The sequence below is a fragment of the Cherax quadricarinatus genome, chromosome 44 (genome assembly GCF_038502225.1).
Source record: "Cherax quadricarinatus isolate ZL_2023a chromosome 44, ASM3850222v1, whole genome shotgun sequence".
Classification (NCBI taxonomy): domain Eukaryota; kingdom Metazoa; phylum Arthropoda; class Malacostraca; order Decapoda; family Parastacidae; genus Cherax; species Cherax quadricarinatus.
The window spans coordinates 6,219,861-6,241,951 of NC_091335.1; the positions used below are offsets into that span (position 1 = coordinate 6,219,861).

General features: G+C 41.2%; 1 protein-coding gene across 3 annotated transcripts in view; it reads right to left on the minus strand.

Moving 5' to 3' along the window:
- Nucleotides 1-4,488: 4,488 nt before the first annotated feature.
- Nucleotides 4,489-22,091, minus strand: part of Pde9 (phosphodiesterase 9) — a 415,289-nt gene continuing 397,686 nt past the window's right edge. For all 3 annotated transcript variants that reach the window (XM_053789230.2, XM_070094042.1, XM_070094043.1), the window contains 4 exons: nucleotides 18,413-18,563; nucleotides 14,702-14,791; nucleotides 6,320-6,481; nucleotides 4,489-6,066 (listed from right to left, as the gene is read on the minus strand). In XM_053789230.2, coding sequence (XP_053645205.1) covers nucleotides 4,714-6,066; nucleotides 6,320-6,481; nucleotides 14,702-14,791; nucleotides 18,413-18,563 — 1,756 coding nt within the window. In that variant the 3' untranslated portion in view covers nucleotides 4,489-4,713. The remainder of the gene's footprint in view (nucleotides 6,067-6,319; nucleotides 6,482-14,701; nucleotides 14,792-18,412; nucleotides 18,564-22,091) is intronic.

Consider the following 22,091-nt stretch of genomic DNA (forward strand, 5'->3'; position numbering starts at 1 on the left):
CTTGTGACCAAATAAGATTGTAAAGGCGTAATAGGACTGCAAGGGCTGACTGATGTAAATGTTGTAGCATACGAATATGAATGTCGTCGGGCCCAGCTGCCGATGATCGACAAGCTGAGAGTGTTGCCTCCAGTTCTTGAAGTGTAAAAGGCACATTATACTGTTCTTCTCTGAGAGAAGAAAAGTCCAAGGGTGCTAACTCTCTGGCAGACTTTGAGGAAAGAAATGAGGGGCATAGATGGAGTCCCTGAGAAATACGGACCAGATGATTGCCAATTTCATTGGCAACATCTAGTGGGTTTGCTATATCAACACCGGCAACTCGCAGAACAGGAGCCGGGTCAGGAGAATATTTACCACTCAGTTTTCGTACTTTTTTCCAGACTGCACTCATAGAGGAAGCAGAGGTGATGGTGGAGACATAATCTCGCCAGCAAGTGCGTTTAGCGTCACGGATGACACGGCGAGCGATCGCACGCTTCTGTTTAAAATCAAGGAGTCGCTCTGTGGTTCTATTGTACCGGTACCTGCCCCATGCAGCGCGTTTCAAACGTACTGCACGAGCACAAGCAGGAGACCACCAAGGCACGCATTTCTGAGAATGCCTGCCCGAAGTTTGGGGTATAGAATGAGAAGCTGCGGTGAAAACGGAGGACGAGAAGAGGTGTAAAAGCTCATCGATGGAGGACGAAGAAGGAACCTCTTTAAAAACAGTCAGGTGTGAGTAAAGGTTCCAATTTGCCCGATTAAATTGCCAGCGTGGGGTGCGAAGAGGTGGCGAATATGAAGGGGAAGAAAGAATGATTGGGAAATGATCACTGTCATGTAAGTCCGGGAGAACAAACCAAGTAAAGTCTAATGCGGCGGAGGAAGAGCAAACTGAGAGATCGATGCAAGAGAGAGTATGAGTCCGAGGATCAAAATGGGTGTGAGTACCTGTATTTAAAACATGGAGGGGGTGGGTGGCAAGAAAAGCCTCTAACTGAATTCCACGGGAATCACAGTGAGACCCTCCCCAGAGGAAATGGTGGGCATTAAAATCACCAAGTAACAGAATCGGTGGCGGTAATGACGAAACAAGGAAGGCAAAATCCGGAATAGATAATGCCCGAGAAGGAGAGAGATATAAAGAACAGAGCGTATACCACCTATGTAAGTGGATACGGGCTGCTGTGTAATGCAGCGAAGTATGAACAAATAGCTGATGGTACGGAATATCAGTGCGGAGAAGAAGGGCACTTTCATTAAAGGTCCCATCAGGAAAAGGATCTGAAGAATACAATAAATTATAGCCTGAGATGTGAGAAATAACAGCAGAGTGTAATTTTGGTTCCTGTAAGCAAACACCAACAGGGGCAAACTGGGAGAGTAACATCTGAAGCTCACCCCGATTACCCCTGAGGCCGCGTATATTCCACTGTAAAAAGGCCATGATTGGCAATGATAAAGATACTTGAAATCCGCAGGTAAGGGTTCCTACGGACTAGAAGGGTTAGAAAAGTCCACATGCGGAGGCAGTGGAAAATGTTCAAGCAGCGAAGGAACGGTGCGCTGTGAAGAAAGGAGTTGCGCAGATGGAGCAGAGGAGAGAGGAAGAGCGGAAGGTGGATCAGTGTCCATTGATGGTTTGGTCTCTGCAATATATTCAGAGATTGCTTCAAGTGTTTCGGAATTCAGAGATGTCGTATGGGAGACAATATTGGGAATGGTAGGGGGAGGATGAGTAAAGATTGGAACTGTATTGGACTGTACCAAGGTAGGGGGGGGCGAAAGGGTGGAGGGAACTGGAGAAGCGTGGCAGGGGACAGAAGAGACAGGAACCTGGGAGGTGGCAGAAGAGGAAGAAACTTGGGAGGGAACAAGGGAGGAAGGTACATTACGAGGAGGAGGGTGAACCTCTGCACTTGTAACTGAGCCAGTGAGAGGGGAAGAACTAGGGACAGAGACAGGGAGGGTAAAATGAGGAGGTGGAAGATGGGTAGGAGGTGTTACCGGACCTTTTTTTGACTTTTGAGAAGTAGAGGGACGATTGGGAAGAGGTGTCGTACGAGGTCTCGTCGATACTGAGGCTTGTAAGAGAGAACTCGAAGAAGCGAGATTAGACTGAGGCGTTGAAGTAGGGACGTCTGAGCCGAGGACAGCAAAAGGATTAGATACAGGAGTGATTATGGGAGAGGTAACCACAGAGGTGGGTGTAGAAGATGGGATACCAGAAGTGGGGGGACGTTTTGAAACACGGGAATAAGAAACACGTGGGAGTCTCCCTTGGAGGCGGAGATGAGAAACTGCCATGGCATAAGGGAGACCTTCTGTCTCTTTGAGGTAACGGATTTCCCGCTCGTTTAAATAGACCTGACAACGGCGAGAGTACGAAGGGTGAGCCTCATGACAGTTAAGGCAAGAGGGAGATCGATTGCAAGACGTATTAGAATGGTCATCGGCACCACAGACTGGGCATTCGGCGATAGATCTGCAATATTTCGCTGGATGGCCAAATCGCCAGCAATTTCTACACTGTTGTGGTGTAGGGATCACCTTTCGAACTTGTAACCGATGTCCTGCTATATAAACGGAGGATGGGAGTTCTCGGCTGTCAAAAGTTAAACGAGCCACATTGCTAGGGTATCGTCTCCGCCCACGGGCAGGAAGAACGTAAGTGTCTACCTTGAGGATTGGGAGATCTTGGAGTTCCAGCTGTTCTAGAATGTCGGTGCCACATGTCTGGAAATTTTGTTGAACTATGGTATGGGGCAGAATAACGGTACCACTACAAGAATTGAGGGAATGATGTTTTTCAAGGGTGACAGGAACAGTATCTATATGGGTAAGACGAGAGAGCTCACGAGCCTGGGTAGCATTCTGTACGGTAATGATGCGCGTACCGCTCTTAAGAGCATGAAAAGAAATATCTTTACCAACATGGCGTAGGAGTGCCTTGCCAATACTATGGTCAGAAAGATAGGCAGTAGAGGAAGTTGGTCGTAAAGTGAAGAATTTAGTCCACTGTTCAGTCTGAAACTGAGCGTGGAAAGGTAGTGAAGGACGTGTCGATCGTTTCTGAGAAGAACGAGAAGGTGAAGGTGGAGAAGTATCATCAGCAGGTAATTGTCGTTGACGTTTAGGCGTGGGACCAGAGTTGGTCCGACGTGGAACGGGTCGGCGATTTGAAAATTGCCGCACCGTAGAGGGAGAGGCCGGAAGCATAGTCAGAGGAGAGCGAAGGTCTGATAAATCGAAGGAGTCAGTCGAGGCCTCAGTACCTGAAGTGGGTGAGGAAACAGCACCGGCAATAGGTACAGAGGCATGAGGAATGTCTGAAGAGTGGTCCAAAGACGAGGCGGGGTCAGAACGGGGTGCGGTATCAAGAAGGGGCCCGGGGGTACCAGGTTCATGGACTAGGGCTGCCATGGTTAGGTTACTTCTTTCTTTTTGTTTTTAAGAAAAAAAAAGAAAGAAGAAAAGAAAATAAAAATAAAAAAAAGAAAAAAAAAGGGGGGACCGGGGAGGGATAGTTCCTAGGAGGGATGAAAGGGCCAGAAATCTCCCTCCGCGCCCAAGAGGACTCGACACCGCTAGTAGCGCAGATGCAGCATGGAACCCGTGCCATACCCTACCCTTCATGCCAGTAAACCAGCAATCTGGGATAGCAACCTCACATCTGCCGAGCTACCTCGGTGGACAAAAGAGAGGGCGGCCGGATATCCGCCACAAAGCATACCTCCTTCAGCCACCACCCCCGGAATCCGAAAGGTGGCTTCCAGAGCTACACCCGTCGCCCAAAAGACACCCAAAGCTACTCCGGGATACCGGAGAGGGATCGGGACATCCCTAGGCAATCCAGATTCCACGGCAAACTACGCCACCGCCAAGAAACCTCAACGGAATGGGATGGACCCCGGTGTCCTTTCTCCTACCTAGGAACTAGCGCGCCTGTGGGAGAAATCCCAAAGGACAAAAAGAGGAAGGGCAAAAGGGAGGAGTGGGGAGGAGGAGGAGGAAAGGAAAAAGGGGAGGATGGGGAGGATGGGATAGGGGAGGGGAGATTGGGGGGTAATTAGGTTCGGTCTGAGGAAGAAGACCGATAGGTCTAATTCCTCAGACCAAGAGCCTCTTCACCACGCCAAGGAGCCCCCCTTGAAGAGGAGCTCAGGTATAGGATTCTCTAGGACTCCTATATAGGGCAAGTATCTTGGAGGTAATTTGATATGTATGGAAAATATAGTCCAATGCATACAAAAGATGAAATATGCCCTAAGAAATCCCAGATATTATCCACATGTGTACATGCAATAATAGTCAGGTATTTGTGTCAAATACACAGGCTTCATTTTATGTTCAAAAGAAATGCAACAGAACTAATTTACAAACACGAGTGAACCATATTTTTCAGTTTCTTAATGTTACCTGAATAGTTATTGTTCCTGAGGTCTGGATGACTAACCCAGCTCATGCTGTTTCCTCTACCTGCTAGGAAAAAAAGGAAAGGGCAACCTGCTCTGTGCGCTTGCAGGAATTGCAGAATTTTGTTATGACTGATCCATTTTTATTTGCTTAAAAAAAAAAAAAAAATGCTTCAGGAGTTGAGGCCAATGTACACAATGTGTTACTGTGAAAGACACCAGACATTACCTAATTTGATATGGTCTGGATGCAAGTTTACAGTGGCCAAAATGCATTCCTTACAGTTTAGATGCATGAGCATATCCCCACGTGTCATAATTTCTCCACAGTGGGACTGTGCGAGTCACTATCTTTGTGCTTTATCTCATCACCTTGAACTGGAGACTTCTTTCTAAATGAGAATGACTTGAATAACAAATACCTGGCAGACTCGGGCTGCTTCTTCAAGTTCTTAGGAGAATCTCGATAAACATGGGATAACTTCTCATCTGGTCTAATGTGTTTGGTTTTGTTGAGCACTGATTGAGGTTGATTGTGTCTAGTAGCTCCATCCACTTGGGGTGTTTTCGCCTCCCTTAAAAGGTCATCTTCTGAACCACCCGGAGTGTTCTCAGGAGTTTGAATTTTAACACCAGCAGACCTACGAGAGCGCCCATTTTTCCGTGGGAGTACATCTAAAGAAAGACTGAACCTTTTATTTCTAAGGATTGAGTTTGAGGATAACACACACTTTTCTGACAGTGTTGGTGATGGTTGAGCATCTTTAAATACACACAGTTTTTTCTTTGGTTCTAAAAGTTCAAAAGAGGTAGAAGTTTTGATTTCACCAGTCTTAGGAATTTCGTCAGAAACAATATCTTTACATTTGTCGTTTGCCATCTCTCTATCGTGTTCATTCAACATATTTTCCTCACTCTGTGGCTTTTGGGTATTTATTCCAAAACTAATTCTGGGCCGAGTTATGTGAAACGTTCTGTGAGGTCGGTCTTTAGCAGGCTCCGACTTGCTTCTAGTTCGTTTGAGCACACCCTGCAAACCCCCTTGTTTATGCCTTGTGCTCCCCCTTCCAAAAGGAGCTGAACCATTAAGATTTTTATCCCTATCACTTGACAGACGTTCCGAGAAAATTTTTAGTCGAGAAAATATAGAAGATTCTTTTTCGTACTTTTCATGTAGTGATTCGCTATCTTCATATTCAACTTTGGCTTCTACATGAGGCAAGAGACGATCTTCAAGGGCTCTGGGTGAGATGGTTCTCTCGCAGTTTGATCTTCCACCCACACTGCTGCGGCGTTCAGAGCTGTTCCTTCTTGATGGCGATTTGTGTAGATCAGTAGCAATTTTGATTCTTGATGTTCTTTCACTCACGTCAACTTCAGTCTCTGTCAGGTTGGTATCTTCTAATTCAACATCTCCACAGTCAATAGTATTGTAGCGATAAAATGAGGCTCGTGATGATGCTCGACTTCCCAAGCTATGAAAACTTTCAGTCTTTTGTACAACAGTTTTGGCATTATCTTGAGATAATTGGCTGTTTGGTGTTTCTGGCTGTTGTTCTTCCTCTGGCAACTGAATGGTTTCAGACTCTTCTGAAGCTTTTTTTGATGCTTCATTGAGTCTTCGGTAGTGATCCAGAGCATACTTCACTGGCTGAATGATCAACTCCTGAGAAATAAAGGTTGTATAATTACTATGTTTAGAAAAGTATTCTCTGATCAAAAGTTAATATCTGATGAAGTTTACAAAATTATATAAGCAAATATTCTCTAATTAACCACTTTATCTGCAATTAAATTTTATAAAAGACAGTAAAAGGGACACATTTCATCTTTTAAACTCTACAAAGAGACACGAGGCAATAAGAATTACTGGTGAAAGAAAAAGAGTGAGTGTGAAAACAATAGCAAAAATGTCTTACATCTAACTCGGGCAGGACTTTTCCAAGTGCCTCAAAAAGTGGTAAAAGGACAAAGCCAATAAAGGAGCACTGTGAGGAGGGCTTTGTCACCTTCTCCCGATCCATGAAGGGCGATACTGGAAGGCCCTCCAGCTTTTCTAAGTCACTCTGGTTGAAAAATTCCTGTAAAAATCATCGAGTTCAATTATACAAGTAAAATTTTAATAAGAAAAAGGTACATAGTACACCTACCATCCGACTTACGACCGTGTTTTTTATGCCAAATTTCTGGGAAATAAACAACTATTTGTGTTGTACACAGTGTTTATCCTAAACCTTACAGTATAAAATACAGTACTAATAACATAAAAAGTAAAGTAAAACATGAAATACCAAAATAAAACAATAAAATAGTCATTACAAAAATGTTTTGTTGATATTCAGTAGTAAAGTTTGACTTACGACCGAGTTCGGTTCCGAGAAACCGGTCGTAAGTCGGATGGTAGGTTTTATTATTATCACACTGGCCGATTCCCACCAAGGCAGGGTGGCCCGAAAAAGAAAAACTTTCACCATCATTCACTCCATCACTGTCTTGCCAGAAGGGTGCTTTACACTACAGTTCTTAAACTGCAACATTAACACCCCTCCTTCAGAGTGCAGGCACTGTACTTCCCATCTCCAGGACTCAAGTCCGGCCTGCCGGTTTCCCTGAACCCCTTCATAAATGTTACTTTGCTCACACTCCAACAGCATGTCAAGTATTAAAAACCACTTGTCTCCATTCACTCCTATCAAACACGCTCACGCATGCCTACTGGAAGTCCAAGCCCCTCGCACACAAAACCACCTTTACCCCCTCCCTCCAACCTTTCCTAGGCCGACCCCTACCCCGCCTTCCTTCCACTACAGACTGATACACTCTTGAAGTCATTCTGTTTCGCTCCATTCTCTCTACATGTCCGAACCACCTCAACAACCCTTCCTCAGCCCTCTGGACAACAGTTTTGGTAATCCTGCACCTCCTCCTAACTTCCAAACTACGAATTCTCTGCATTATATTCACACCACACATTGCCCTCAGACATGACATCTCCACTGCCTCCAGCCTTCTCCTCGCTGCAACATTCATCACCCATGCTTCACACCCATATAAGAGAGTTGGTAAAACTATACTCTCATACATTCCCCTCTTTGCCTCCACAGACTCCTAAGTGCACCACTCACCCTTTTCCCCTCATCAATTCTATGATTCACTTCATCTTTCATAGACCCATCCGCTGACACGTCCACTCCCAAATATCTGAATACATTCACCTCCTCCCTCCAATCTTTCATCACCTAATCTTATTGTTATCCTCATAACCTTACTCTTTCCTGTATTCACTTTTAATTTTCTTCTTTTGCATACCCTACCAAATTCGTCCACCAATCTCTGCTGCAACTTCTCTTCAGAATCTCCCAAGAGCACAGTGTCATCAGCAAAGAGCAACTGTGACAACTCCCACTTTGTGTGTGATTCTTTATCTTTTAACTCCACGCCTCTTGCCAAGACCCTCACATTTACTTCTCTTACAACCCCATCTATAAATATATTAAACAACCACGGTGACATCACACATCCTTGTCTAAGGCCTACTTTTACTGGGAAATAATTTCTCTCTTTCCTACATACTCTAACTTGAGCCTCACTATCCTCGTAAAAACTCTTCACTGCTTTCAGTAACCTACCTCCTACACCATACACCTGCCACATTGCCCCCCTATCCACCCTGTCATACACCTTTTCCAAATCCATAAATGCCACAAAGACCTCTTTAGCCTTATCTAAATAATGTTCACTTACGTGTTTCACTGTAAACACCTGGTCCACACACCCCCTACCTTTCCTAAAGCCTCCTTGTTCATCTGCTATCCTATTCTCCGTCTTACTCTTAATTCTTTCAATAATAACTCTCAGCGCTGTATAGTCCTTGTGGCTTAGCGCTTCTTTTTTGATTATAATAATAATCAATAATAACTCTACCATACACTTTACCAGGTATACTCAACAAACTTATCCCCCTATAATTTTTGCACTCTCTTTTGTCCCCTTTGCCTTTATACAAAGGAACTATGCATGCTCTCTGCCAATCCCTAGGTACCTTACCTTCTTCCATACATTTATTAAATAATTGCACCAACCACTCCAAAACTATATCCCCACCTGCTTTTAACATTTCTATCTTTATCCCATCAATCCCGGCTGCCTTACCCCCTTTCATTTTACCTACTGCCTCACGAACTTCCCCCACACTCACAACTGGCTCTTCCTCACTCCTACAAGATGTTATTCCTCCTTGCCCTATACATGAAATCACAGCTTCCCTATCTTCATCAACATTTAACAATTCCTCGAAATATTCCCTCCATCTTCCCAATACCTCTAACTCTCCATTTGATAACTCTCCTCTCCTATTTTTTACTGACAAGTCTATTTGTTCTTTAGGCTTCCTTAAATTGTTAATCTCACTCCAAAACTTTTTCTTATTTTCAACAAAAATTTGTTGATAACATCTCACCCACTCTCTCATTTGCTCTCTTTTTACATTGCTTCACCACTCTCTTAACCTCTCTTTTTCTCCATATACTCTTCCCTCCTTGCATCATTTCTACTTTGTAAAAACTTCTCATATGCTAACTTTTTCTCCCTTACTACTCTCTTTACATCATCATTCCACCAATCGCTCCTCTTCCCTCCTGCACCCACCTTCCTGTAACCACAAACTTCTGCTGAACACTCCAACACTACATTTTTAAACCTACCCCATACATCTTTGACCCCATTGCCTATGCTCTCATTAGCCCATCTATCCTCCAATAGCTGTTTATATCTTACCCTAACTGCCTCCTCTTTTAGTTTATAAACCTTCACCTCTCTCTTCCCTGATGCTTCTGTTCTCCTTGTATCCCATCTACCTTTTGCTCTCAATGTAGCTACAACTAGAAAGTGATCTGATATATCTGTGGCCCCTCTATAAACATGTACATCCTAAGTCTACTCAACAGTCTTTTATCTACCAATACATAATCCAACAAACTACTGTCATTTCGCCCTACATCATATCTTGTATACTTATTTATCCTCTTTTTCTTAAAATATGTATTACCTATAACTAAACCCCTTTCTATACAAAGTTCAATCAAATGGCTCCCATTTTCATTTACACCTGGCACCCCAAACTTACCTACCACACCCTCTCTAAAAGTTTCTCCTACTTTAGCATTCAGGTCCCACAGCCACAATTACTCTCTCACTTGGTTCAAAGGCTCCTATACATTCACTTAACATCTCCCAAAATCTCTCTCTCTCCTCTATATTCCTCTCTTCTCCAGGTGCATACATGCTTATTATGACCTACTTTTTGCATCCAACCTTTACTTTAATCCACATAATTCTTGAATTTACACATTCATATTCTCATTTCTCCTTCCATAATTGATCCTTCAACATTACTGCTATCCCTTCCTTTGCTCTCTCTCAGATACTCCAGATTTAATCCCATTTATTAAATCTGGAGTATCGGAGATGGTGTATTCCTAAATTATTATTTTTTAGATAAGCACTGTAAAGCCTTTTTTTTTTTTTTTTTGCAGGTTTAATAATTGCTGTTTGGTTGGAGTGTTGATAAATTTACCCATTTTGAAAAGTAGGGGTTGAGCACTTAGTGATGATTATAATAATGATTTGCAAAGCAGGCCGTAAATACACTGTGGTACAGAAGTGCCAATTATTATAACCACTGTTTTTGATAATGTATAAGTATTAAGAATTCAGTTAGTTCCTGTTAGAGGTATTCATAGAAGGCATACCTAGGTAGTGGTACCTCGGGACACTAACAGCTCAAAACTCGAGCAATTATGTAAGTGTATTTATGCAAGTGCTTTTGTAAGTGTATTTTTTGGGGTCTGAAACAGATTAATCTAATTTACATTATTCCTTATGGGAACAAATTCGTTCAGTATCGGCACTTGAACAACCTTCTGGAACGAAATAAATTTGTATCCCGCGGTACCACTGTACAGTGGACCCCCGCATAACAATCACCTCCGAATGCGACCAATTATGTAAGTGCGTTTGTACGTGTATGTTTGGGGGTCTGAAATGGACTAATCTACTTCACAATATTCCTTATGGGAACAAATTTGGTCAGTACTGGCACCTGAACATACTTCTGGAGTGAAAAAATATCGTTAACCGGGGGTCCACTGTATTCATAAGAAAAGCTTCACCTATGATATTACCATACGCAGTTCTATCAAGCAAATATAAATTTACACACGGGCTTCTTGTTAGCTTAGCACTTTAGCTTTTTTTTTTTTTTTAACAGTATATAAATGGTGTATGGTGTAGCAAACAGTGCCTAATATCCATGGACACAAGGGTAAATGTATGTCTCCTTGACCATCACTTTCTCATATCATCTGCAGTTTTATTAGAGGAGCTTTATAGCTCCTCTCAGACTAAGTTATTCTGAATCACCATTTGAGGTCATGGCATACTTTGTCAATACACCACATAAGGTAATACAAATTATTGTACATGTACAGTACAGTACTGTCTTGAACCAACATAAATGCCTGTTGTTTAAAGAATTATCTACGTATTAGCAACAGGCTCCTTATTCAATGGCCCAAGATTGCTGCAGTGGCCATTTGTACGTTAATGAGTTGTATGACCCTTGTGAGTTTAGTGCTAATTTACAATTCTAATAATAATAATGTATGGTGATGTGAAAAATCAATTTTATAATTTCAATAAAATGGACACCCTCACCTCCTCCCTATTAGTCTATTATATTGAGGATTCACTGCTTCATAAAGCATTTGGGTTTAGAGCTTTCTTGTGAATTAACATTACCCTTGGAATACTATCACATTCTTCAGTTTCTCATATACAATACATACTTCATAGTTTTATTCTCTACTATACCATGTATATATTTGTTCCATTATGTACATGCTTCACTCTTCAAGGGATCAATCTGAATGCCTCCTATTCTCCTAAGTGGTTTGCTTGTATGACTTTCACAACCCTACAACCTACAGACGTAAGTAAAGTTGATGCTTTCCATCATCGTCCTTTATCACACCCTTGAAACCTTGGTCTTCAGACTCGAATTACCTCTCTCAATTTCCCTTTTCTGTTTATCTTGTTCATTTGTTCCTCCTTGTGAAGTAGTGACGATCTGAATGTCCCTCTTCCTCCTCTCCCTTTTCAAGTCTTTTATCCCTGCTAGGGAGCTGCACTCTTTACCTTGACCATTATTAAATGCACTTGCATGCTACTACTGTGTACACCTGAGGCACTAAATCCTCTGATTGTGTAGGATATGCAGCTGATTTTTCAGATATTGTAATGCAGGGATGCTCACCAGATTTGTCTAGCATTTTGACAGCAGTTATAAACACTTCTTGCAGCTGTCATCCACACTGCTCTTCTTTCTTCATTTGTTGCAGTCTCTGACTTGTGAAGTGCAATGCAAGCTATTCAGAGCTTCGACTCCTTGCATCCCATTGCATTCATCACTGGCTGTATCATCTCAACAAAGACAATGTTTTGCTGGGTCCTAGTCATTCTGGTCTGCAAGGCACTTGAATCTGCAGATTCTTCTGCAGTCTGCAGCCTGTCGATCTTGAGTAGGGATATACTATTTTTCAGTTTTATCTAAGAGTATCTGAGATTGGTGGCAACAACATTGTTCAAGGTTAACAAGCAAGTTTGCTTCTGATTAAACCATGGTCGAGTTCTTGGTTAACTTGGGAAATGGTTCTTGCATATTGGCAAAATAAGACTGACACATGGCTATCATATGGAGAAGTGCCCAGCACAACTTTGCATACCTTGTTAAGGTTTATTGACAGTCAAACACCTTTTGCTTCATTGTTTCATTGACCAACAAACACACAAGATTCATTTATGATCTGTTTTCATTGCTTGGTGCTCTCACAGTACCTGCTCTCCTTTCAGAAAGCCCTACTTTAAGTACAGAGGCACATGTGATTTTTTTTTTTTTTTTTTTTATTATCACACCGGCCGATTCCCACCAAGGCAGGGTGGCCCGAAAAAGAAAAACTTTCACCATCATTCACTCCATCACTGTCTTGCCAGAAGGGTGCTTTACACTACAGTTTTTAAACTGCAACATTAACACCCCTCCTTCAGAGTGCAGGCACTGTACTTCCCATCTCCAGGACTCAAGTCCGGCCTGCCGGTTTCCCTGAATCCCTTCATAAATGTTACTTTGCTCACACTCCAACAGCACGTCAAGTATTAAAAACCATTTGTCTCCATTCACTCCTATCAAACACGCTCACGCATGCCTGCTGGAAGTCCAAGCCCCTCGCACACAAAACCTCCTTTACCCCCTCCCTCCAACCCTTCCTAGGCCGACCCCTACCCCGCCTTCCTTCCACTACAGACTGATACACTCTTGAAGTCATTCTGTTTCGCTCCATTCTCTCTACATGTCCGAACCACCTCAACAACCCTTCCTCAGCCCTCTGGACAACAGTTTTGGTAATCCCGCACCTCCTCCTAACTTCCAAACTACGAATTCTCTGCATTATATTCACACCACACATTGCCCTCAGACATGACATCTCCACTGCCTCCAGCCTTCTCCTCGCTGCAACATTCATCACCCACGCTTCACACCCATATAAGAGCGTTGGTAAAACTATACTCTCATACATTCCCCTCTTTGCCTCCAAGGACAAAGTTCTTTGTCTCCACAGACTCCTAAGTGCACCACTCACTCTTTTTCCCTCATCAATTCTATGATTCACCTCATCTTTCATAGACCCATCTGCTGACACGTCCACTCCCAAATATCTGAATACGTTCACCTCCTCCATACTCTCTCCCTCCAATCTGATATTCAATCTTTCATCACCTAATCTTTTTGTTATCCTCATAACCTTACTCTTTCCTGTATTCACCTTTAATTTTCTTCTTTTGCACACCCTACCAAATTCATCCACCAATCTCTGCAACTTCTCTTCAGAATCTCCCAAGAGCACAGTGTCATCAGCAAAGAGCAGCTGTGACAACTCCCACTTTGTGTGTGATTCTTTATCTTTTAACTCCACGCCTCTTGCCAAGACCCTCGCATTTACTTCTCTTACAACCCCATCTATAAATATATTAAACAACCACGGTGACATCACACATCCTTGTCTAAGGCCTACTTTTACTGGGAAAAAATTTCCCTCTTTCCTACATACTCTAACTTGAGCCTCACTATCCTCGTAAAAACTCTTCACTGCTTTCAGTAACCTACCTCCTACACCATACACTTGCAACATCTGCCACATTGCCCCCCTATCCACCCTGTCATACGCCTTTTCCAAATCCATAAATGCCACAAAGACCTCTTTAGCCTTATCTAAATACTGTTCACTTATATGTTTCACTGTAAACACCTGGTCCACACACCCCCTACCTTTCCTAAAGCCTCCTTGTTCATCTGCTATCCTATTCTCCGTCTTACTCTTAATTCTTTCAATTATAACTCTACCATACACTTTACCAGGTACACTCAACAGACTTATCCCCCTATAATTTTTGCACTCTCTTTTATCCCCTTTGCCTTTATACAAAGGAACTATGCATGCTCTCTGCCAATCCCTAGGTACCTTACCTTCTTCCATACATTTATTAAATAATTGCACCAACCACTCCAAAACTATATCCCCACCTGCTTTTAACATTTCTATCTTTATCCCATCAATCCCGTGATTTCTTGACTGAAAAAGATTCATTACACTAACTTCAGCTTCCCTTGATGATTTGTAAGCACATCTGTTGCACTACTTCCCTTAACTGATAGCTCCCCTTCAGCTTCTTGGTACTTCGTAACCCATATGGGTTGAGTGTATTTTGTGTACAGAATTCAGTGAATTAGCTAATCCTATCATACATGTGCTTCAGTTTATATCCAACTGAAGCATGTATAGAACTAAAACATGTATATGATACAAACCAAATCATGTATATGATATGAACTGAAGCATGTTTATGATGCATCATATACAGGCTTCAGTTTGTTATAGTATATCATACACATGCATTAGTGTGTTATATACGTACATGCTTCAGTTTTGCAGGAATACATATGTATTTATACAGTAGTTGAAAATGAAGTTGTCATCTAGATAATAATTTGAACTTATGACATATAAGATGTAATGAGGACACCTACCTGCATAGCATATTAGATGTGTGTACACAGTGACTCTCCAAGGGCTCTCACTTTAATGCTGGTAAAGGGTGTTTGATCTCCTTCCCCCCCAATTGCTCAAGTGCTGTAAGACTTGCAAGGCCCCATGAAAAATAATGGTATATCCAACGAGGACACCTACCTGCATGAGGCATTCCAGCCAGGGCTCAGCAATATCCAGAGGTCGAGCTTCATTGCTAATGTCTGCAACTTTAATCAGAATCATGGACAGCTGAAAATGAAATGATACATAAATTAATACACAACTTGAATAAATGGCCCATATCTCAATCACTAGTACACTCAGCTTGCACACTGAGGTCCAGAGTTTGAATCTCCTCCAGTGTGGTTGGAAAACATTAAGGACGTGTTTCCATAAGCCATCTGCTGTCTGTTCACCCATCAGTAAAATGGGTACCTGGGAGTTAGTCGACTGGTGTGGGTCGCATCCTGGGACAAAACTGACCTAATTTGCCCGAAATGCTCTGCATAACAAGCGACTTTCTATACAGTAGTATGTCACTGATGTCAGCTAGGCCTGTGTACCATGTACATGTACTTGTAGTAAATAAAGATATGATTATTATTGCCAAAAGCTACATTAAATTCTTCTAAGACAATACAGCATATTTTCGCTCTATTCACACAGAAAAAAATTGTCACACTATTACAAAATCTATATATACAATCATGTAACTTCTTGAAGTGTTCTTGACACAGGGAACTGGATGAACCCTGACCCTCCTATGGGTTTAATACTCCAAGAAAATAACTACCTGAAGGAGACTTGGAAACACGAACTTGCTGCAAGTTTAAAACAACTTCAAACAAAATTTAAGTAGATGTGTACATTAAAGCCTAAGCAATCTAAACATTACATAATTTAACTCCTTCCTCTAATTTATTTTTCTGCAAATCATAAATGTAAACATGCATTAAAATTAAAGAAAATACATTAAACTTTTGTATTAAAAGTTTACAAAATTACAGTTACAAAATCTTAAGATCCCATAAAAATAATGCAATATAGTCGATGCCATTAAGCATATGCGTACTGTAAATTAGAAAAGTGGGCATTTAGCTTTGACACTAATAATGCTTTCTTCTGTCATGTTAAAAGATCAAGGTCATTCTATTAACTAGTCCTCTGCCAAAACTGTCTACCCTTCTAGCATTCACAGATGCCATCTTGTTGAATCATCCCTTATACAAGATGCAACTTTCCTTGCTTTGTCTCTGCAGATGCCATTTCTCATTATATGACAAATGCCCCAAATTTCAGAACACTTGTGACTTTACCTCATCTTTATCTCCTCTCCTTTTCTATATTTTCTTTGCCTTTCCTGTTTTCTACCCCTCAAGGAAGGTTCCTTGATGTTGGTGAGGGGCTCTTGATTTAGGGAATTGGATCTGTGCACCAGTTCCCCGAATTAAGCCTGAATGCCTTCCACATCCCCCCCCAGGCGCTGTATAATCCTCCGGGTTTAGCGCTTCCCCTTGATTATAATAATAATAATAATAATCCTGTTTTCTACATAGGTAGGTTCTGTCCAATGGGGTTTTGTCCAGCTGAGATTTGATCCTACCTTTGTGGGCCATTAACTCTCCTGCAGTGCTCTGCTTTTCTCTTGTTCCTAGACTACTTCCATTATTACATCTACTACTACCACCACTTTTTCACTAAGTCTCCACCCTGACTCTTTTTTTACTATCACTACTTCCTTCTTATTGCCACCTCTACCACTGATGCACTAGTTTTTCTACTACATCTTTAATACTACAGGAGCCCCCCCACTTATACAGTAGGTCAGGTTCCGGGCTGCTGCTGTAAAGTGAAAATCATTATAAAGTGAAACATAGCCTTTTTTTTTCACTTTTAGCTTTTTCATTGTCCAGACCCCAAATCTGAAACTTGTCCACAGTGTTATACCTTTGATATACCTTTGAAGAATTTCAAGAGTATATCTACTCTCTGAGCCCGGCCATGGGCCAGGCTTGTCTGGTATCTGCCTGGTCAACCAGGCTGAAGAATTTAAAAACAAAAAAATGTTATTTTTTCTTATGAAATGGAAGAGAATCTTTTTCTAAAAGTAATTAAACAAAAAGTATGAAAATTGATGGAAAACTGATAAAATTATGTTTTCACTAATTCTGCTGCATCAGCAATATTTACACGTCAGCAATTTGGCCCACTTTAGAGTCCTATTTTAGGCCAATTACATTGTTCCAGTCAATCAAATTCTTGGCTATTTTGCTAGTATGTCTTTCCATTTTATTGATTGAGTACAAGAAATCACCCAATCATCTATCTCAATTAACTGTATAAATTTATCAGCACATTCATAAATGCATATTACACCCACGAGTTGGATGTGTATCGGATGAGCGACATGATTTTTCTACTCTTGAATATTGGCAAAAATTGAACATTTCCACTATTTTCAATCCTGAAACCAATCAAAATCATCTCTATTTCTGTAATATATCTTCCATTCTATCAATTGAGACCAAGAAACTGAGAATACAACCATAGAAACGATACAAAATACACCATAAAGTTAGTTTTAATCCAAAAACACGGTCAGTTTTTTCTCATTATGCATTGTGTGGCAAGATTATATGGTGCACATTTATCATACAAATTTACCACTCGCAGCTTATCTGAGTGAGCTGAGCTCATGGCATAGTACTATGGCACTGACAGTTACCTCAGAGAAAGGGTTAAATAACGTGTTTACACTATCATATACTATTAAGTAAGCAATAGATGCAGGCCTAAAAAATGAAGCATTAGCAAAGTGCTGTAAATTGAAGTGCTGTAAGGAGGGCCTGCCTGTATTCTCCTTTCATCCCCATCCCCTCTTCTATATATTCTGGCTCCCTTTCCTTCATGCTTGTGTGTGACTAATGGCCTAATTCAGATCAAAATGTCATCATAAGTTTGTGTCCTATGTGCAGGTTATTTGGCCAGCATGAAGATTTCTCTTCCAACATCCACTATGCCCTGACACACTCACTCTAACTGAGCTCTTTGCCAAAAGTTTTTAATATATTCAAGATATATGGCCTCTGAAATACATAAGAACAAAAGCCTCTGCAATTTTGGGGGACTGACAGTAATATCATACAGAATCATTTTTCCAAAAGTACTGCATGTCATACATGACCCACAAGTGAACTTATGAATTCTTGATACATAGTATGTATATATTTTATGATGAGTAAACTTCAATCATTGTACAGTATTAATAAAATACTGTGTGACATTAAATCTACTTTCTTTTTATTGACTAATAAAGATGACAAGGTTACTAGTCACTTCCAGAATTTAATTTTGCTTTATGACACAAGGCTTATGGAATAAGGATTTTATCCCACTTTCCTATTGAATTTGAAAGAAATGTTTCTGGGACAGGAACTTAATATCAAGACAAAAGAATTATTTTTATACATATTCAGGGAGAGATATTAAACCCAAGAGAAATACAGAAGAAAACTTTAAGTGGGTATACATATAAACATCCACATGTAGTGTATACAGGATACATGTAGTTTTTGTAAGATTTACCTGTAACCTTGCATATTTAAGACAGAAAGATAAAACTAGAAACCCTTTTTTCTGGCAGAGTAAGCATTTAATATATTTCCAATTCACACTCGTTTGATGGGATGGTAGTATCTTCCTGGGGTGCTATTGACAAACCACCTCCCCCCCCTTCTGAATTATGATGTCTACTCATTTATGGCAAGACAGCATATGTGCATATGTAATAACTTTGTTACCCTTCTGGTTGTCAAAAAATAAATCCATAATCCTTTTCTCATCACTTCCCCAAAGAACAAATGGACTTACAAGATTCACATGAGCTCTGTTGTCCATGTCAAACTCTGGTATTATTTCACGAAAGTCAGAGAGAATCTCATTGTGGCGAGCCATATCTGTTGCCAGGATACACCGGATCATTCCCTCTCTTATCTTCTTGTAGTCTTCTGTTGATACATTTCTGAAATACATATACACCACATTTTAATATTAATCTATCTACATACAGTATATATATATGTACAGTGGTACCTCAGCATACGAACAACTCCAAACTTGAACAATAATGTAAGTATTTTTGTAAGTGCTTTTGTAAGTGTATTTTTGGGGGTCTAAAATGGATTAATCTAATTTACACTATTCCTTACGGGAGCAAATATGTTCAGTATCGACACTCAAACAGCCTTTTGGAATGAATTAAGTTCGTAACCCGAGGTATCACTGTATAGTATATATTCTTTCTTTCTTTCAACACACCGGCCGTATCCCACCGAGGCAGGGTGGCCCAAAAGGAAAAACAAAAGTTTCTCCTTTTACATTTAGTAATATATACAGGAGAAGGGGTTACTAGCCCCTTGCTCCCGGCATTTTAGTCGCCTCTTACAACACGCATGGCTTACGGAGGAAGAATTCTGTTCCACTTCCCCATGGAGGTTAGAGGAAATAAACAAGAACAAGAACTAGAAAGAAAATAGAAGAAAACTCAAAAGGGGTGTGTATATATATGCTTGTACATGTATGTGTAGTGTGACCTAAGTGTAAGTAGAAGTAGCAAGACGTACCTGAAATCTTGCATGTTTATGAGACAGAAAAAGGGACACCAGCAATCCTGCCATCATGTAAAACAATTACAGGCTTTCATTTTACACTCACTTGGCAGGATGGTAGTACCTCCCTGGGCGGTTGCTGTCTACCAACCTACTACCTAGGATATATATATATATATATATATATATATATATATATACAGTGGACCCCCGCTTAACGAACACCTCCAAATGCGACCAATTATGTAAGTGTATTTATGTAAGTGCGTTTGTACATGTATGTTTGGGGGTCTGAAATGGACTAATCTACTTCACAATATTCCTTATGGGAAAAAAATCGGTCAGTACTGGCACCTGAACATACTACTGGAATGAAAAAAGTTCGTTAACCGGGGGTCCACTGTATATATATATATATATATATATATATATTCTTTCTTTCTTTCAACAAACCGGCTGTATCCCACCGAGGCAGGGTGGCCCAAAAAGAAAAACAAAAGTTTCTCTTTTTAAATTTAGTAATTTATACAGGAGAAGGGGTTACTAGCCCCTTGCTCCCAGCATTTTAGTCGCCTCTTACAACACGCATGGCTTACGGAGAAAGAATTCTGTTCCACTTCCCCATGGAGATAAGAGGAAATAAACAAGAACAAGAACTAGAAAGAAAATAGAAGAAAACCCAGAGGGGTGTGTATATATATGCTTGTACATGTATGTGTAGTGTGACCTAAGTGTAAGTAGAAGTAGCAAGATGTACCTGAAATCTTGCATGTTTATAAGACAAAAAAATAGGGACACCAGCAATCTTACCATCATGTACAACAATTACAAGCTTTCGTTTTACACTCGCTTGGCAGGACAGTAGTACCTCCCTGGGCGGTTGCTGTCTGCGAAACAGAATGACTTCAAGAGTGTATCAGTCTGTAGTGGAAGGAAGGCGGGGTAGGGGTCGGCCTAGGAAGGGTTGGAGGGAGGGGGTAAAGGAGGTTTTGTGTGCGAGGGGCTTGGACTTCCAGCAGGCATGCGTGAGCGTGTTTGATAGGAGTGAATGGAGACAAATGGTTTTTAATACTTGACGTGCTGTTGGAGTGTGAGCAAAGTAACATTTATGAAGGGATTCAGGGAAACCGGCAGGCCGGACTTGAGTCCTGGAGATGGGAAGTACAGTGCCTGCACTCTGAAGGAGGGGTGTTAATGTTGCAGTTTAAAACTGTAGTGTAAAGCACCCTTCTGGCAAGACAGTGATGGAGTGAATGATGGTGAAAGTTTTTCTTTTTCGGGCCACCCTGCCTTGGTGGGAATCGGCCGGTGTGATAATAAAAAAAAAAAAAAAATATATATATATTTTTTTTTTTTTTTTCAACAAGTCGGCCGTCTCCCACCGAGGCAGGGTGACCCAAAAAAAAAAGAAAGAAAATCCCCAAAAAGAAAATACTTTCATCATCATTCAACACTTTCACCACACTCGCACATTATCACTGTTTTTGCAGAGGTGCTCAGAATACAACAGTTTAGAAGCATACACATACAAATCCCCAGGCCCTGATGAACTGTATGCAAGGGTTCTAAAGGAATGTAAAGAGGAGCTTAGCACACCTTTGGCTAATCTTTTCAACATATCACTACAAACTGGCATGGTGCCAGATAAGTGGAAAATGGCAAATGTGATACCTATTTTCAAAACAGGTGACAGGTCCTTAGCTTCGAACTATAGACCAATAAGCCTAACCTCCATAGTGGGAAAATTTATGGAATCAATAATTGCCGAGGCAGTTCGTAGCCACCTTGAAAAGCATAAATTAATCAACGAATCTCAGCATGGTTTTACAAAGGGACGTTCCTGCCTTACGAATTTATTAACTTTTTTCACTAAGGTATTTGAGGAGGTAGATCATGGTAACGAATATGATATTGTGTATATGGACTTCAGTAAGGCTTTTGACAGGGTCCCACATCAGAGACTATTGAGGAAAATTAAAGCACATGGAATAGGAGGAGAAATTTTTTCCTGGATAGAGGCATGGTTGACAAATAGGCAGCAGAGAGTTTGCATAAATGGGGAGAAATCAGAGTGGGGAAGCGTCACGAGCGGTGTTCCACAGGGGTCAGTGTTGGGCCCCCTGCTGTTCACAATCTACATAAACGACATAGATGAGGGCATAAAGAGCGACATCGGCAAGTTTGCCGATGACACCAAAATAGGCCGTCGAATTCATTCTGACGAGGACATTCGAGCACTCCAGGAAGATTTGAATAGACTGATGCAGTGGTCGGAGAAGTGGCAGATGCAGTTTAATATAGACAAATGCAAAGTTCTAAATGTTGGACAGGACAATAACCATGCCACATATAAACTAAATAATGTAGATCTTAATATTACGGATTGCGAAAAAGATTTAGGAGTTCTGGTTAGCAGTAATCTGAAACCAAGACAACAGTGCATAAGTGTTCGCAATAAAGCTAATAGAATCCTTGGCTTCATATCAAGAAGCATAAATAATAGGAGTCCTCAGGTTGTTCTTCAACTCTATACATCCTTGGTTAGGCCTCATTTAGATTATGCTGCACAGTTTTGGTTAAAGATACACAACATATCCCTCCAAACTGCCAATATCCCAAACCCCTCCTTTAAAGTGCAGGCACTGTACTTCCCATTTCCAGGACTCAAGTCCGACTATATGAAAATAACCGGTTTCCCTGAATCCCTTCACTAAATATTACCCTGCTCACACTCCAACAGATTGTCAGGTCCCAAGTACCATTCGTTTCCATTCACTCCTATCTTACATGCTCACGCACACTTGCTGGAAGTCCAAGCCCCTTGCCCACAAAACCTCCTTTACCCCCTCTCTCCAACCCTTTCGAGGACGACCCCTACCCCGCCTTCCTTCCCCTATAGATTTACATGCTTCCCATGTCATTCTACTTTGATCCATTCTCTC